This window comes from Ursus americanus, chromosome 13 (assembly GCF_024610735.1).
Source record: "Ursus americanus isolate L20-20 chromosome 13, mUrsAme1.1.p, whole genome shotgun sequence".
NCBI lineage: Eukaryota > Metazoa > Chordata > Mammalia > Carnivora > Ursidae > Ursus > Ursus americanus.
Genome location: NC_142139.1, coordinates 59,378,569 through 59,397,610, shown reverse-complemented (window position 1 = coordinate 59,397,610; position 19,042 = coordinate 59,378,569). Strand labels below are relative to the sequence as shown.

The following is a 19,042-nucleotide window of genomic DNA, read 5'->3' as shown; positions in this document are numbered from 1 at the left end:
GTTATGAACTGCAGATTCCCTGACAAAAAGCTTAATTGTCAGCTTATAACCTGTAACCTGGTTACCTATTTTTGCTCTAAGAATGGGTGGGTCTACACAACCATGATTTTGATCAAACCAGTGGAACTTCTGAGAGCATCCATACCCAAACCCAAAGTTTCAGTGTTTTTTTGGAACGATATGGCATAGCAGGCTGTATGGATCAGCTGAAGGGCAGTTAAATTCGACACAAAATTTGGAACTGTTCTTTCCTTATACTTGTTGGCACAGTCTGTTTTTTGTTTCTTTGTTTAATCCGTGTTCCATTTTGTCTTTTCCTGCAATTAAGATTAAGGTAGCCAGACAGGGATTATGTCTGAGACATTTATCTTTAATATATAAAGGGACAGATTGTCATCAGCCTATTTAAAAGATATCATATCCTTGGGGTGCCTGGGTGGCTCAGTCAGTTAAGTGGCTTCCTTCAGCTCAGGTCATGATCTTGGAATCCTGGGGTGGAGCCCCGAGTCAGGCTCCCTGCTCAGTGGGGAGGGAGCCTGCTTCTCCCTCTCTCTCTGCCCCCCCCCAACTTGTACTCTCTGTCTCTCAAATAAATAAATAAAATTTGTATAAACAAATGAATAAATAAATAAAAATAATAAAAGATATCATATCCTGGGGCGCCTGGGTGGCACAGCGGTTAAGCGCCTGCCTTCGGCTCAGGGCATGATCTTGGCGTTATGGAATCGAGCCCCACATCAGGCTCTTCTGCTATGAGCCTGCTTCTTCCTCTCCCACTCCCCCTGCTTGTGTTCCCTCTCTCGCTGGCTGTGTCTATCTCTGTCGAATAAATAAATAAAATCTTAAAAAAAAAAAATTAAAAAAAAAAGATATCATATCCTAACTCCAACAAAATAAGCCTTTGGAAATTCCTAGCTTCTGCTCTAGTTGTTTTTTCCTCTTTTCTCTTTAGCTAATGTATGACCCTAACAAAGGATCCGTCTAATTGGATGTTTGCTCAGTCAGTTAAAAAATAGAGTTAATAAGAAAAGCAAATGAGTTAACAAGCCCTTTTGTTTTTCTTAACAAGGCATATCTTAAAATCTGAATGTTAAATTACGGAACATTATTACACCACCTCTTATTTGATGACACGTGTGGCTAAATGTTTAGGCCTCTTTGTGTGTGTGGAAGTTATTGCATTAAACAGTGCTGGACAAAATTGAGTTGGTATATATTTTATTCAATATGTTATTGAGCAAATGATGTTTAAAAACAAGGAAAGGCTGCCCAAGCTGTTTTGTTTTGACATGGTGTGTGTGTGTTTTGTTTTGTTTTGTTGGGTGACTTACATAGTAAATTGTTCTAAAATTGCTCAACAGCTGGACTGCAAGCTCTGAGAAGCTAGGGAAATCTTCGCTTCTTTTCTCAAGTCGGCAGAGAGCATTTGGTAGGAAGAAGATGACGAAAACAGTTGATGTTAGCGTAAAGACAGGCTGCCTTTTATGCCTTCCTGAACTCTACAGAGAAGAATCCCAGCCCCATTACTGAGCAATGAACGTTGCTGGTTAATTTGGGCGTGTGGGCAAAAAAAGGGGGAGAGCAGAAAGCCGGCAACGGGCTTGCACCGCTAACTAACCTAGTACCGTCTTCGGAGATGTTTACGAGAGTGAAGCAATTAAAACCAACACACCTGGGAGGCTAGGAAAAAAATTCAGAATAATACTGAAAATGCACACGTGTAAGTAGTTGTCGTCTCTACCCGAAGCCTGCGGAAGTGGCGGTTCCGCCAGGCATCGAGGTGTCTCGTAAGCGCTGGTCTCTCACCGGGGCTCACATGGACTGAAAACAAATACATCCACCCACGGTCTGTGCGCAGATGTGTACGCAGCTTCAAGCTTACCTGCCACACATAGACGGATGGATAGCTTCTGCGCTTTGGGGAACAGTATGTTTTGACACAGAAAAGAACGCATAGAGAACAATTGTTTTGCTTCGGTGTGGAGGTGAACTTTGACGGAGCTTAGTAAAACACACAACATTTATTACTGTGATGAATGGCTCTCTGGGGAGTCATTTCCATGCCCTCCCAGCTGGAGTATAGGGCTGCAGTGACAGCGCTGGGTAAGAAAGGGACGGAACAATAGGTTCTGTGAGTTCAAGAAGCTGAGGTTGCCCTCCCTGAGCGGGTGGTATGAGCATCAGTCCTAAGCGGCACATAATTCAGAGGGGAGTGATGGATTCTTGGGGAATGTGGAAATAACAAAGAGGGTAAAATGAGAGCAAATTATGAAAGTGCACTTGAATCACCCAAAGTGCTGAGGATTTTTTGTGTCGACAGATTCCACTATTGAAAAGCCGCAAGCCTGGTGAGTTCCCTGATCAAATCCAGGACCTGCTATCCCAAGTAACCCAGCAATATTAATCCAAACCGGATGCCGCTGTGATTGGCCAACTGGAGCAACTGGAAAACAAGCATCCTTTCCACCCCTTAAAATAATTATTTATTCATTTGTTTGAATTAAAAAATTATAATACAGTTAAATCAGCATGTCTGGTTCATTTCAGCTCCTTCACTGTGCATCCCAGGGGCAGGGACCGCTTCGGTTTCTCTGCCTTCCCTTCGTCCAAGGCGTAAAGGTATTTGCTGGACTGAACTGCACACCCCACATTATCCTTAGTTTTCTCGATCTTAACAGATTTCGCCTCCTTTCCCCTGGCCTTGAGCAGGAAGGTCTTGATTTTCTCACCTTTGCCAGTTGTGACTAGGAAGAGCACAGGGAGGGAGTGAGGACTTGCACCGCCACGTAGATGCCCTTTTTCCCCTTTTCCACTAGAGTTTTTTTTAAAAATACTGAGGCTCTCCAGGCAAGAAAACTGACCTCAGCTCAAGTTAAATGAGACTTTCTCGTTGCTCACCTTGGCTATGTTCTTCCATTCATTTCATGGTCCGTTTATCTGAGAAGCTCCTGGCAGGATCTGTGGACACAGACAGTAGTTTATTTCACAAGTCAGAGGCCTGGCCACCATAGCTTAGAATCCCAGGAAGGGAACGACTTGGAAAAAAACTCTGCACTGGTTGTGAAAGGCCCACTTCTAACTTAGACTCTCAGCATCCTGACAGCAGGCGCCCCCCGGAGCCCCAAGAAGCCGACAGAAATGGTGTCGTGGTATGGAAACAACCTGCCAGAACTGCCTTGGCTCTGAGGGTCCATGATTGGCTTTGACACTGGGTGGAGATGATCAAAAGCCCTTCAAAAATCAGCCTTGGAGGGAAGCTCCACAGCCTTTTGTCTCTTCCAACCCAGGGTTTCCCCACTGCCCCCTGCTAGCATAGAGAGACTGTCAGCACCGCGGCTCCTAGCTCAGACTGTTAGTGGAGGGGAAAAAAAACAACACAAAAACCAAACACTGAATTTTGAATCTAAGTTCTATAAAAAAAAAATTAGAAAAGTTTTTATTCTAGGGGCGCCTGGGTGGCTCAGTCGTTAAGCATCTGCCTTCGGCTCAGGTCATGATCCCAGGGTTCTGGGATCAAGCCCTGAATTGGGCTCCCTGCTCAGTGGGAAGCCTGCTTCTCCCTCTCCTACTCCCCTTGCTGGTGTTCCCTCTCTCGCTGAGTCTCTCTTTGTCCAATAAATAAATTTAAAAAAATAAAGAAAAAGAAAAGTTTTTATTCTATATACTAACGGATCCTGTCAATGATCAGAATCTCTTGATCGTATGGGGTTTTCCAAAAATAACAGTTCCAGGGGCCCAGCCTAGCAGAGTCGGAATCCCTGGTCCTGAGGTCAAGTTCTGCAATCTGTAATTTTAACGATCTCCTTGATGGTCCTAATGATCGGCCAAATTTGAGACCCAGAGATTTAGTTATTTTTTTAAACCAAATATTTGTAAATGGTATCCCCAGAGATTCCATTAGAACATATGTTTGCATTTTCAATATTCTAATTCCAATACCCTACCAAGTCCCACTATCTCTTTCCACTGTCTTGGGATGGTTAATCTGTGTTTAAAATTATGGCAAATACAGCCCTGCAGAAAGGTTACATTTCCCTACATTTTTACTAAAATCGCTGAGTAACTTAATAGATGAAAAAGGAATTCATAATTCTATTTTAATAACACCTCGGAATGTATCCTATTATTTCAAGGGGGTGTTGTGAAGTTTTCAAAATGGAACTTGTTTGAGTTCACTTGAATTTCTAAAGTCTGAAAACCACTGCTTTAGATTCAAGGCAAGAATTCAAGGCTTTTCCTCCCCTGTCTTTGTCTCTTCTACCTACTTTCCCAGCCTCCCTCCATCTCCAAAGGCACTCCTGTGGAGGAGAAGCTCTCATGTGCATTCTTTTTCCACTGAGGTCTAGTCAGGAAAATAGATACCACACTAGGTATTTTAACAGAGAGAATTTGATATGGGAAATTTGTTGCAGATGTTGGAGGGCTCAAAAACAGCACAAAGGTACACAAAGATAACAGAGTTAGGTAGCAAGCTTTCTACTCTTAGGGAAGAGGTTAGAATTGCCAGCCCTGGAAGTTGGGGAGGGCCACATAAAGGTGGGACCCAGGTCTCAGGGTGGGGCACTGCCAAGCCCCTGTTCGTATTCCGGAGCTTTGAGGAGAGGCCTCTTGGATTTGGAGCTCTGACTCCCAAGGGGGCCATTACCTAGAGCCCTGCGACCTCATCTCAGACTGCAATGAGGCTCTGGGAGTGTGGAAGGAAGCTGAAGACAGCAACTAATTATTGCTGCCGAGTGAAAGGCCACTGGTAGGGTGATATCTAAAAAGAGCAAAGAGAAAGGAAGAAGGAAAAGCCCTCTCCCTTCCTCCTGCTCCCCAGTCTCTCTCAAGGGCATCCCAAAAGGAAGCCACATGACTAAAGAATAATGTGGTTTCAGGGTCTTGGCCTCTGCATCACAAAGTGGAGTAGAGTAGGCAGGGTTTAGAGCTGGGGGATAGTATCGTAATCAAACACAGCATCGGACACTCCTTTGAGTCAAGACAGCAGTGAAACTTGCATTGGCAGGAACAAGTTTAAAACCTTTTGTTTGCAGGACTATGCTTTTTTGATGGTCAAATAATTTTCAGAAAAGTATAATCCATTTTTGAAGTGTCACAGTGTCCATTAGCATATTAAAGGCACTGAAAAGTCCTGCAGTAAAGAAACCTGCTTTATTTTGTTTAATTATTTCTAAAATGTATTTAGTGTGAATTCCTTATTTTTACAGATATAATATTCCTCAGAACACAAAAACTGTATTGTAAATGTTGTTCTTTAAAAAAAGGCACTCCTTAAGTCTAAACTGCTTTTTTATCTTTTAGTTTCTGAAGCTGGGGGAAAAAAACACATGCAAGTGAAATAGGAAGAAAAATAAAATTCTATCTGTAAAGGATTAGATCTAACTATTTCTCTTTTATGCTTCCTGATATCTGTAAAAGGAACGTCGTCCTCTGCCCTTAAGCATACTGTTAGGAAAAGAATTCCTCGCTCAACCCCCAGAAGACTCACTATAACGTGTAACAAAAACCACCAGCTTCAACAAAATCTGAAGGAAACAGGGGAGTGTTGCATGAAACTGTATGAATCATCTCAAGAGCCCTGGGTTACCGACTGCTCTTAAATACCCAGGGTAGCGTGAAAATTACCCCATGGGGCAAAGAATGACTCTGTATTCAAGGAGATAAAAAGGAAGTTTATTACTTTTAGGATTATGGTTATTTCTACCCCTCCCATGCCTGTCTCTGTCTGGAAGAGGCATCTGACGGTAACCCCTGACTCAGACTGAGCCTGAAACACAGAATACAGCATGGCAAACTTTGGGAGTGGGTCTGAGGCACCATGTGGCAGATGGAGATGAGTGGGGACAAAAGTTTGTCTGCAAAGGTGGGTGCTGAGAGAAAAGGAACAAGCAGGATGGAGATGGAGGGAGGGGAAGAGAAAGAGAAATTGGGAAGGGAGAAGGCGGAGGAGGGGGAGAAGAAGGAGGAGGGGAGGGGAAGAAGAAAGGAAGGGAGTGGGGGACGGAGAGAGGGTGGGAGAGAGGAAGGAAAGAATTAAAAATAACTGCCTGATGATTTTCCAGATTCCTTGGGGATTGGCTCTTAATTACCCCTATTTAACTAGAATGTTTCATTTTATAACACCCCAATGTCCAACTAATATGAGCGTCTCCGTCAAGTTATGCTAATCTGGCTTTTACCTTTGAGTTGGATTTTGTTCATGAAGACAGCTGATTCCTGTCTGGAAATCTGGAAATTTCTTAAGCAAAAGCAGTTTGAATTAATTTTATCTATTCCATTCCTTATCCTAAAAACAGGTCCCCAAAATTTCCAAGCAATGGATTGCGGCTGTAAGTAGCCATCACATGACTTGAACATACTTTCTTTCATCATGATGTCCTACCTACAGACCAGATATGATATTAAATCATATTAAGATAAGATATTAAGACCCAATTCTGGTTCCGAGAAACTTTTCTGTCCCATTCATTTGGAAGCTGATCAGTTGTGACAGAAGACTCTGATAGTTTGGTCTCCAACAGCAACATGACAAAGGACAGATGTTGCTAAGCCAGAGACAGGAGAAACGAAGCCTAGGCAAAAATGTATAGTTCTAGGGATTAAAATCTACTAGGGGCACCTGGCTGGCTCAGTTGGTAGAGCATGTGACTCTTGACCTCAGGGTTGTAAGTTTGGGTCCCATGTTGGGTATAGAGATTACTTAAATATAAAATCTTTTTTTAAAAAAAGAGAATAAAATCACCTATTCACATCCTAGCAGACACAGTCCCCTTCTGAAATTAGGTTCCTTTCACTGGATCTGGCTTTACTTCATAGCCAAAACAACATTTCTGAATATTGCTCTAAACCACAGTCCCCTTTGAAGGTGACCTACAAAGGGTTGCTTCCATCTTCCATTGGTATTCTCGAGCCTTAAGGAACACCACATCCTCCACCTCTTAAATTCACTGGCTTTGTCTTGTGTCTCTTTTATTTGGTTCTCACCCTTTTGGAATTAGTCTACTTTCCAAACTTTACTTCAGCTGGAATACAAATTTAAACTTCCTTTGGCTCACTGGCCCGCAGTAGAAGGCTAGCGGCTGTGCCCATTCCCGGTTAGGTTTGCTCATGGAGCCCCAGCATATGCAAGAAGGAATGTTCTGAAAATAACATGGAGTACCCTTGCCCATAAGCAGAACTCTGGTCCTGGGTTATTTCATAAGGAAAACAATCTGTGAAGGAACACACAAATTAACCCCTTAATAGGCCAGAAAAATTGCTCATAGTAAGTATTTTAGTAGTGTTTGTTTCTTCTCTTTAATAGTTTTAAATTTTTTTATAATCTATTTCTGAAATTCTTAGGGCCTAAGAAGTTATTACTAATGATTCTGGATTGTTTCTTCATGTTTCTTGTAATTTAGAACTGTGAGTTCATGCTTGGTGGCACTTTATCTAGACGAATCCCATGCAGGGTTGAAACTATGTCTTTCTAGAGAAGACTTTTAATTACTTCTCTTGAGGGCACCAGTATTGTTATACTATATTGTTGGCGAACGTAGGCCTTTCAGAGAACGTAAATTCAAACCTCAAATTTGAGTGTGGGGAGCCTGAGGTTTTCAGGGGTTTTTTCAGACTCTCAGGATTTTCCTTCCCTTCCCCCTTCCCCATTAGATCAGGCTAAACAAGAGTTTCCTTTGGGAGGGTTTATATATTTTCAGTTCTCTTTCACAGATGTATAGTCATTCAAGGGCTATTTATTTTAGGGTCTTCAATCCAAATTTCTGCCCTTTATGGACCCAAAAATGTATCTTCTGTACTTTCATAGACATTAAAACTCGAACCCATTATTAACAAGACTGGCAAAAAAATAAATCCAGAACAGTCAAAAGAAGTCACTTCTGAAAACGAACTTGCTTGGTAACCACTTTTGATTCCGTATAGACTTACATTGAAAATATCTTCTTAGGCAAAGTGAAAAGATTTGTGCAATTATCTGCTGGCCTCCATCAACAGAAATAATCTGTATGAAGAGGGCAGCACCCCTTTCTGTGTACCTCTCACAAACATCGTTCATAAGTTTTCTGGTACTCTGCAAAACAAAACAGATAGAATGAATGCTTCCTTATGAGAAGGGTTCTTTGGAATCAGTTTTGAGAAAGAAAGAGAGAAAGACAGAGTGAAAGAAGGAAGGAAGGAAGGAAGGAAGGAAGGAAGGAAGGAAGGAAGGAAGGAAGGAAGGAAGGAAAGGAAAGGATAGGAGGACAGATTCCTATTCTCAAAGAAATCTACACTCTTCCTGGGGAAATCGGGATTTAGACCTTAAATCTAAGATTTAAAACTCTATCTCCAGTTTTTCTTTGGCTTGACTTCAATAGAAATCTTTGAGTGGGAAAATTATAAGACCATGCTTTTATAACATTAAAAATAACTTTCAAATTGATCAATTTAATCAAAGTCAACCATCCATAAAAAGTATATATACTGAGTAATGGTAATCAGAAAGATTATTTAGAAAAGAGTTATTTTGAAAAATTGCCTAGGGTAATGCAATTCTCATATGCTGGATAGAATATTCATAAGTCCTTATGATTTTTGAAAACTATTAACAATGCAATTTCTGTATAATTTTACAGATCTTCTTAGGAATGGTATTACTTAGCCTTTCTTGGGCATCTATTTTACTGATTACCAATACGGAGAGTATTTGGATCTCGCCTAAATTCTTCCTTCTGCAAATCAAACATATTTCCTCTTGTTCTATTCTTAATGGAGACCAGATTCTTACATAATAACCCTTCATCTTCTTGAAGACTCACCCTCTCAGCCATGCATTCCACTGCATTGTCTTAGTTACCCAGCCGCCGTGGAGGATATCCTGATGGGAAAAGTTCAAGATCAAACAAGATGTCTCTCTTCAAGAAATAGCAAATACAATTTTCTCCTTTCTAGTTTTATTAACAGTGAGAATTTTTCTTCAAATAACACTCTAAGGCCAAACGTGCCACAGAAAATATATCACTTTTAAATCCCATAGCGGCTTGAAAATATTACTATAGTAAACATTTTCCAAGTAACGCTGTTTGTAGAATAATTACAGTCTGAGTTTTTCTGTCATCAGAATGTGGCTGATTCTCTAATGACTCTGTTTGCTCTACAAACACAACGATTCAGACTGTTCCTGGCACAAATTATACTGTTGAAGGGTAAACTTTGATTCTGTATCTCTCTTTAACTCTGTTTTCAAAGTGAAGTCGAACCCAGTGTTCATCATTTAAAAAATCAGTCAGTCTGGATAATTAAATTCTATGCCCTTCATTCACCATCTACTTATATCCCTGCTCTTTCCCAGTTCTACCCCAAACACATACATAAATAAAAAGCCTTTTATTCTCATTCACTGATTCTGATGTCTGACATATTCTATATATTTATACATTTTCCCCCATATAGACCCTCTCTCTGTAGGTCTATTACTCCCAGAAAGTAATCATGTATTTATACGATCATTACAAAGAACAGAAGGCAAAACCGTTACTAGTAAGTACACAATTGCTATTTAAGTACTTCTCGTAACCCAAGATTTCCGTGAGGTGCTTTATATAAGTTACCATATTTCATTCTGTTATGAGTTGAATTGTCTCCCTTCCAAAAAGATATGTTGGAATCCTAACTCCTAGGACCTCAAAGTGTGATCTTATTTGAACATAGAGTCTTTACAGGGGTAACTGGGTTAAAGTGAGGTCATTAGGATGGGTCCTAATCCATTATGACTAGTATGCTTATAAAAGGGGGAAATTTGGACACAGAGACACACATATTGGGAGAACACCATGTGAATATAAAGTCAGATATCTACAATCTAAGGAGCAAGGCCTGGGACAGATCCTTTCTTCGGAGCCCTCAGAAGGAATCAACCTTGCCAACACCTCAATTTCAAAGTTCCAGCCTCCAGAACTGTGAGAAAGGAAGTTTCTGTCGTTTAAGCCACCCAGTTTGTGGTACTTTGTTACAGCAGCCCTAGAAAACTAAGGCACAGCCCTACAAGTTAAGTCTTAGTCTCTTTTTGTAAACAAGGAGACTGAGGACTAGGCAGATGAGAGACCTTCCCCAGAGTTACACTGGCGGTAAGAGCTGGGCTGTCATTTAACACAGATCTGCTTTGCTTGAAAGCCTGGGTGCTTTCCATTATATCATACTGTCTCCAAACTTAAGTTGTTAGCTATTTTTTTCATCTATCTATCTATCTATCTATCTATCTATCTATCTATCTATCTATCTATCATCTATCATCTATCTATCTATCCATCTAAGAAAGCACTTACAAACATACACATTGTACATAGGCTTACAGACTATACCTAAAATTGTATAGTCAAGGTATTTCTACATTGTTTTTTCTGAGGAGAACTTGTTGAAGACTGCTTCACCATGTTTCGGGAGTTACCACAGAAAGCTCAAGATGTAGTAGGACGATTGCTCTGGTCTGGGAAAGGCAAGGTTATTCACTGGTGCCAAGGGGATCGGTCATCTTGCTCTGGACATCAAGGGGCAACTGAAAAGACATGAGTGGGAGGGTGTCAGGATGGTGGGAGACTTTGTCCTTCCCTGACTGGTTGACATTGGATATGGAGAATGGAAGGAAATCTTTGATTTATTTTCCTGGGAGAGGATCCCAGTTCAAGTTGGGAGGGAGGGAGTAAGATACCCAGAGAGCATGTGCTTAAAAAACAAAGATCTGAGAGGAAAGAAGAATTTTTCAACTTTTAACAGCGCCTCCAGCCAAACTCTGGACCAATGGCCAGCTACACCAAGAAAGGAGCTATTGCCTACAGAGGAGTGGATTGTTAGTCCATGAAGGTGTCTGGCCAAGGTGGCAAATGAGGACTGAAATTCAGCCTGCATTCCCCCTACCAAGCTGCATGCCATGGAGGCGTGCTGTGCCTTGTCAGCAAAAGGAGCATCTTTTTCTGAATTACGCAAAGGTGCTGCAAAGGTTACCTGTAGCCCAAGAAATCATTAACTCAAGATCAGTGCATTTGCATCAGGCCCTCGGATCACTCCCCTGTTCTGGGGACTAGAACAGAGCTTGTTGGTTACCATAGAATCAGAAAATAGTACTTTATAAACATAATAGTGTTATGCTTTTGAGATTTTCTTTATTTCTTGTTGTTGTCGTTGTTGTTGTTGTTGCTATTGTTGGAAAGTTCCCTTTTTTCAGCTAAAGAAGTAAAGAAATGCAATTCTTACTTTTGCTTTTTTCAAATTGGGACCAAAGTTTCAAGAAAAAAGCACACCAGGAGGGCTGTGTGAGCTACAAGACAGCAGACAGGTAGAAATATGTAGGAGTGAAGTGTTAGGGTTCCCCAGTTGGTTAGACCTACATATGAGGCCCAGCTCTGCTGTGCAGATTGGGCCAATTAACTTCCTAAGTCTCATTTTCTTCACTGGAAAATGCGAGTTTGTTCATTCATCCAACATATACTTTCTAGGTGGCTACTATGTGCCTGGGATTGTTTTAACATTCCCAGGGCAAGGTCCATTTTCTCATGGAGAGTAAATTCTAGATTGGGGTGGGAGAAAAGGGAAAAGACAGACAGGAAGCTAAAATATATGTATAAGTTAATAGACAAAATTCCTCCCCTCACAAATATATCAATATACATTTCTCTTTTGCATTTCTTGGTATCCTATGAGGCAGAGCCATTTATCTAGCAAGGAGTGGGGGAGGGGATACAGTAATGTAGCAGGAAAGCAAAATGATGTAAAGAGTATTTAGTGGCTGACATCCCAAAAGGATCTCTAAATCTACAGCAGGATAGTAATCTGTGAAATTAGGGTTTTTTGAGCAAACCCACGCAGGAAGACTGACGAGATTATGGAGTTTTAGTATATCTGAAGTAATGGGAAGGAGGATATGAGGTGGAGGAAGTTGAAAGTCCAAGGGAGAAAGGGGAGGAGAAGAGGAAGTCAGTGTTTTGTTCTCTGCCCTCATTTCCTTGGGCAGAACCTCAAGCACCTGGACGGGTGTGGAGAAGCTGGAGGACTTCCGGGTTTGTGGCTCACTTCCACGGAGGCAGCCCAGGAAGGCTCCCGGATGGGGTTGCCAGATAAACTATAGAGAGTCCAATTAAATTGGACTTCAAACTAACAACGAATAATCTTTTAATGTAAGTACCCCCCACCCCAGCAATATTTGGGACATACTTCCACTGATTTTTTTCCCCCATTGTTCAAATTTAACTGGGTTTTCTGTATTTTTATTTGCTAGCTCTGGCAACTCTACTGGGGAGAACTTTTAGTTTGGGGCTGCAGCCCCCAGTGGCATGGAAGTGATGGCATAGAAGTGGTAGCAAGCAGTCTTGATAGCTAGACCTAAGGAACTACTCTTTTTTTTTTTTTAAAGATTTTATTTATTTATTTGAGAGAGAGCACAAGCGGGGTGGGGGCATGGAGAGGGAGAAGCAGACTCCCCACTGAGCAGGGAGCCCAACATGGGGCTCAATCCCAGGCCCCTGGGATGATCTGAGCAGAAGTCAGACGCTTCACCGACTGAGCCACCCAAAGCCCCCTAAGAAGTATTCTTGTTCCACATGTAAAGTTCTCGGATTGACCCTGAACCTAGCAGTCTCTCAATAAATCCTTCATTAATTAATTACTTAATTGGGACGCAATCAGTTTTGCCTTCTGGCTATTACCACATCTAACCAGAAGTTGACTATAATACCATATGAAACTACCAGTGAGCATAAATCATATTTTAAAAAAATTATGAGAATTAATACCCACTCTACATGCACGTGTGCTTTATTATTCCAGTCTCACAAAGCATATGAAAGCCCACAGCTGTTGATAATGCTTTTGATTTGCCAGATCCTGTAACAGTCCACTAACTCTGCCCTGAACATGGCATTTGTACCACATTAAAGTCTGGCAAGCTTAATCTTTGCTAACCACTGGCAAATGTGAACATGCTATAAAATATAAAAATATATTTCAGCCAAAGCCATTATCAGGTATATATTTGTTTGGATTTGACTAAGAACCTCTAATTTGTTCATGTGTACTTGGCATCTTTACATACTTTGTGGTGATTATGCTTGCAATGAATATATTACATGCCTAACAGTCAACTAAAGCTCTGAGTACAGTGGAGGAGGAATGGGGAGAGAAGAGGAAGAAAGACCTATTTCACTTCTGTTGGAGTGAGAACGAGCCTCCATAAACTCTTAGAGAAAACTCTTCCCATGGCCACTCCGGCCCATCCTCCCACCTGACCCACCCCACACATTTTTGAGTAGTTTGTGTATTCTCTTTCATAGGATCGTGCAAGAGAATCTACCCTTGCATTACCTGGCCACAAGCCTCAGGATAAAACTACGTTATCTGGCTATTAACCAACACAAAACTCAAGAAAAACATCATCTCTAATATTCCAACACAAGGGGGTTCTTCAGTCTGGAAATCCATACCACCCTTAGAGGCAGAATAGGTGCAGGGGGGTACGATCTCGAGATCATTGCTCTGTTTTGTTCATCGACTCATTTAGGCAAAGACAGTCAGAGCAACATCACAATCCCCAAAGGACATCACAGAAGAATTTTCATTAAACCCCCATTTATTCATGTTCCCCAAATTTTAATCACCAAGTTTTATCACCTTCAAATATGGCATCTCATATTTATCTCATGACATGTTGTAACGTAGGAAAGGTGGGAATTATGTCATTGTTATTTTCATTGCACAGAATCTAAAGGAAAGGAAACGTTTCACGGCAGGACCAGAATTAACATCCAGTTAATTCAGCTTTCTATCCATGCCTATATTTCAGTATCTCAGTGAGCCACACTCTACGCATATTTTCCAGTGCCCAGTAAATGGACACATGTAACGAAAGGGGAATACCAAAGATAAATGTACCCACATCCTGGGTTTAAATTGGATTTAGTTCTATCAAGGAAATACACGGAATCAACCCTCTCAAACAAACCAAAGCAAAGCAAAGAAACAGATCTTTTCCTACAAGTCATTTACTCATTCATATATTCAGTACTGAGTTTCTACTAAATTCTAGGTGCTATCTTTGACATTGTTTACTTCAGAGAGTGAGGGAGATAACATATCAAAACTGTCACAAGGCCTGATGTGTGGGAGGTAACCAGTAACCTTAAATTTCCTTTCTTCTCAAATTCTTATCCTTGCATTAATCGATCAATCAAAACCAATATGCAATTTCATTTCTTTAAACCCTCCCTCTGTGCAGTTATATACTGTGACATTTAGGCATGAGCTATTAGGCCAGGGAGATTAAAACACACTCAGGCAGAATCATGGCTTGTGATCTTTGGCTTGCCTTTTTGTGTTGGAAAAGAGGAGAGGAAAAGTCAGGCAAGTGTTCTGGTATCTGTAAACACACACACACATACACACTTTTGGGAGGCTGTGTTCTTAATCTAGTAGCTTTGTAATTGAAAGTAAGCATTTACTATCTTCTCTGGTTGTTTGACCGAATGTAACTTTTATTTACAAGCCATTTAAAAAAATAAACATAACCTTGAAGCCAACATTTTCTGTCCCATCTTGCATCCTTTTCTCTCTCTCTCTTTTTTAAGATTTATGTGGAGAGACAGAGAGAATGAGAGAGAGAGTGCGTACGTATGGGGGGAGGGTCAGAGGGAGAGAATCTTCAAGCAGACTCCCCGCTGCCAACTGGGGAGCCCATCTCCGGGCTTGATTCCACAGACCGGTGAGATCATGACCTAAGCCCAACCAAGAATCCAACACTCAACTAACTGAGCCACTCAGGTGCCCCTTGCATCCTATTTTCTCTTTCTATGTGCTCCCACCTCTCCCTGCAACCCCACACTTCGCTCCTAAGACTAGTTCATATATGGAGGCAAAACCAATCTGAGGTACCATCAGTCTTTACCTTTCAGTAGTTTTCATGATATATGCCAATTGCCACCACTATCGATCATGTAGCAATCCGCACTCATTCCTGAGACATCCAGAGTGAACAGATCCTTGTATAAACACACATGTCGAAGCGGTTGCAGGTCTAACAAGATCGTTAAAGAACTCATGCCTGACCTCTACTGGTCATCTTATTAAAACACAGCATCTACCATTCTTTCAGAAGCACTTTCACATCATTTTCATTCACTCATTTAAACAACTTTTCAGCACCTACTATGTCCCAGGCACTGCCCTCCCTCCTAAAATTCAGCTGGGGAGACTCGTAAATAAATTGATTGTAGAGTATTTTGGAAGGTAAATAAAAGCATTTTTATGAGTGCTTTTCGAAAGAGAAAAGATAAATCAAGGTACAGGGAATCAGATGTAATGCGAAGGCAGAGCCAGAGAAGCGATCTGCAGATTAAACCAGATGCTCAGCGGAAGCATCAGTTAAAGAGTAGAATTAAGCAGATTTGAAGGAGGTGAGAACCTCAGCAAATGAGTTAAATTAAACATCACCCCAGGAGCAGCGTTCTTTCTCACAGAGTTTCCAGAGAGATTTTGAAGTCAGTCAGACTTGTGTTCAAAGCCTGTATTGACCAGCTTTTGCTGCAGCAACCAAATTCTCAGTGGCTTACAAAACAAACATTTATTTTTTCACTCACATTTTATGAGGGCCGCAGGCTAACTGTGGGTCAGCCTTGACTCTGACGAGTCGGCTCATCTGGCTTCAGCTCAGCTCCATGTGTCATCTCATTCCAGGAGCCACAGTGGAAGAAACAGACCCTCTCTAAGGCATGTTGTTCTCATGGAGGAGGTCAGACTGAAGTACACTAAATCAAACCACAAAATTTAAAACTTCTGCTCCCATGTGGCAGATATCAAGTCCATTCACATTCCATTGACCAAAGGAAGTCGAATTGGCCGAACCCCAGGTCAATACGGGCCGGGGAGTATCTGTCTGGCTTGTACATAGAAGCATGGCAAGGGCAGGAGGGAATGAATAATTGTGAACAGATAATCCAATATAGCTTTAATGAGTTCCTCAATGTCTCTGAATCGTACCTTGTCCATATGTGAAACAGAAATAAGAACAGACTCCCTATAAAGAATAAATGAGATATTTGTAAGTGTATTTATTGTAATAACTGGATTATAATAAGGGATCAATTATTATGTTTTTGTCTTCTTCCAAAGGCGGCATCATCACTCTGGCCCTATTTCGTTGGAGGCTGAAGAGGCTACGAGGATGTGTTAGAAAATTGAGTAGCATGGAATTCAAGAAATCTGGATTCAGTTCTTCCTCTAAATCCTGAATAAATTACTATTCTTAAAATGAGGCAGCTGTCTAAATGATCTCTAAGCTTCCTTTCCAGTGTTAAAGATCTGCAATATGAAGTATGTACGGCAGGTGGTTTTTCTCTAGAGCCACTGTTTAGTTTTAACACAAGGTGGCGCTAGACAACAACTTAAAGAAGACAAAGGCGCTTTTATTTATTTTTTTTTGGTGGTGAAGACTGGAGAGTTCTAGACCATTATTCTTTTCTTCTTATAGATTGTTATAAAACAGTGTCAGAAAGCATCATTTTGAGGAAACGGCATCCCAAAACAAAATGAACACTCTAGTCCTAGGACCTTGTACTTTGGGAGAGGACCCCAGGAACCTAATGACTGCCCCAGGCAATTTCTAGGGTTGGACTTGGGAATTTGGCAGCTTCTTTCTTTTTTAGCAGAAGGATGGGATACTCTGAGCTGTGATTTAGGATGACACATCTAGCAGCCATGTTATGGGAGCACGGAGTGTCTGTCAAGGGGGAGAATTATTTAGGAGACTCATAACAGACCAGAATCAACATATAAGGATCTGAAATAGAGTAGTAGGAGTGAGCATAGACATGGTAAGATGCTGCAGTGAAGGAATCTTGAGAACTTGGCAACTATTTAAATAAAGAAGTGCTTGGGTGGCTCAGTCGGTTTAGCGTCTGCCTTTGGCTCAGGTCATGATCCCGGGGTCCTGGGATGGAACCCCACATTGCATCGGGCTCCCAGCTCAGTGGGAGGCCGGCTTCTCCCTCTCCCTGGCCCCAGCTCATGTTCTGACTATCTCTCTCTTTCTCTCAAATAAATAAAAAAATAAAATCTTAAAAAAAAAGAAAGAAAGAAGATTCAAGTAGAATAAGTCTTTTTGAAAGATGACTATTAGAAAACTAGGTAAATGTTAGGGTCACAGACAGAAAGTGGCAGAATGAGTTTGAGTCGTCAGTCTTGCTGTTATTCCTGTACTTCTCATAAACAGAGAAGAGACCGTGAGTGTTTCTGTCTCTTAAGTACTGAGGCCACCACCGGTGTACAAATACTGGTCCTAAAAGGGCCAGACTTGCCTGCTGTGGAAAGCATTGAAACGCTCCAACATGACAATTGGCTTTTTCTTTTAAAAAGTGGTTTTTTTACACATTTTATTTGTGGTTATTTAAAATCTTGAGGGATTTCTCTATTGATAATGGGGAAAGTTATGCATGTAAGGTAGGGGTATATGGAAAATCTCTGCGCCTTTTGCTCCGTTTTGCTGTGAACTTAAAAATGCTCTACAAAATGATATCTATTTTTTAAAATCCTAGAGGATTCTGGAAAGATGGTGGATTGGAAGCACTAACCATCTGTCTCCTTTACTAGACAACAATTGCACTGGTGAAATTAGTCTTATGTAACTATTTTGGAACTCTGGACAGTTTACTGAAAGCTTTTAATGTCTGAGGGAAGACTTGGACAGTTAATTTTGGTCTCAATTGTGGGTCTTAGCACAGTAGCAGCTACCCATTCCCCACCCCCAGCCATGAGGCAGGCAGCTGTGCACATGCCCCTGAGGCAGCTTGCATACAGCTTGCAGGAGCTGGGGTAGGCTAAAAGGGCCCTATCCTCCCTATCAGGGATCTGTGCTCTGATCACTGATTGCTGCTTCTGATCACAGAGGTGCAGACAAAGAGGCAGGCAGCCATTGTTGTTGCACCTCCCCCCATTAAGCAAATCTCTCCCCATCTGGGTGAAATGACATCCAGGAGATTTAAAAGGTTAGCACCCTTTCTATACCCTTCATTTTCCTTTTCCCCTTCTTAGTAGTTAGACATTAAAGACCAGAACATTAAAAAGCAACTGTATATATAGGGAAAATCAGAAAGTAACCAGGCACCCAGGGAAAGGCTTAGAAAAGACCTAAGAAGACCTTAAATTTATACCTTGACCCAGAGACTGCCTACACAATCAAAAACAAAAACAATAAACAAATACAATAAAAACAACAATAGCAACAACAAAAACAGTAAACCCTGGGAAAGGAGGAGAATCTGATTTCCAGAGTTACCACATTATTAGAGTCAAATGTTCAATTTTCAACAACAACAAGAAATCACAAGGCATACAAAGAAACAGGCAAGTATGGCCTATTCAAAGAAAAGAAATAGATCTTTAGAAACTGACCCTAAAAAAGACCCAATAGCAGAAATACTAGACATAAACTTTAAAATAGCTATCTTAAATATGCTCAAAGAATTAAAGGAAGATGTGAGAAAGTTGAGAAAACAATGTATCAACAAATTGGAAATAGGGGTAAAGAAATAGGAAACTTTAAAAAAAAGAAACAAAAAGAAATTCTAGAACTGAAAAGTTCAACAAATGAAATAAAAAAATTCACTAGAGGAATTCAAAGGCAGATTTGAACAGGAAGAAGAAAGAATCCATGAATTTGAAGAAAGGACAATTGAAATGATTGAATCTGAGGAACAGAAAGAAAAAGATTGAAGAAACATGAACAGAACTTAAGGGGCCTGTGGGACACTATCAAGTAGACTGACATACACATTATGGGAGTCCAAGAAGGAGAAGAGAGAGAAAGGGGTAGAAAGAATATTTAAAGAAAATAATGGCTGAAATTTTTCCAAACTTGATAGAAGACATGAATATAAACATCAAAGAGTCTCAATGAACTCCAAGTAAGATGAACTCAAAGAGACTCACACCAAGACACATTATATTCAAACTTTCAAATGCCAAAACCAAAAAGATAATCTAGAAAACAGCAACAGAGAAGCAAATAATCACATAAAAGTATCTTCAA

General features: G+C 40.9%; 1 protein-coding gene across 1 annotated transcript; it reads right to left on the bottom strand.

Annotated features, from left to right (window-relative positions):
* Positions 1-1,074: 1,074 nt before the first annotated feature.
* LOC123793579 (large ribosomal subunit protein eL38-like) lies at positions 1,075-18,640 on the bottom strand. The gene is made up of 5 exons (XM_045799424.2): positions 15,597-18,640; positions 8,796-8,854; positions 7,927-8,068; positions 2,899-2,958; positions 1,075-2,744 (listed from the first exon to the last, which is right to left on the bottom strand). The coding sequence occupies exons 4-5, from the start codon at positions 2,915-2,917 to the stop codon at positions 2,539-2,541; spliced, it is 225 nt and encodes a 74-aa protein (XP_045655380.1). The 5' UTR covers positions 2,918-2,958; positions 7,927-8,068; positions 8,796-8,854; positions 15,597-18,640; the 3' UTR covers positions 1,075-2,538.
* Positions 18,641-19,042: the final 402 nt, after the last annotated feature.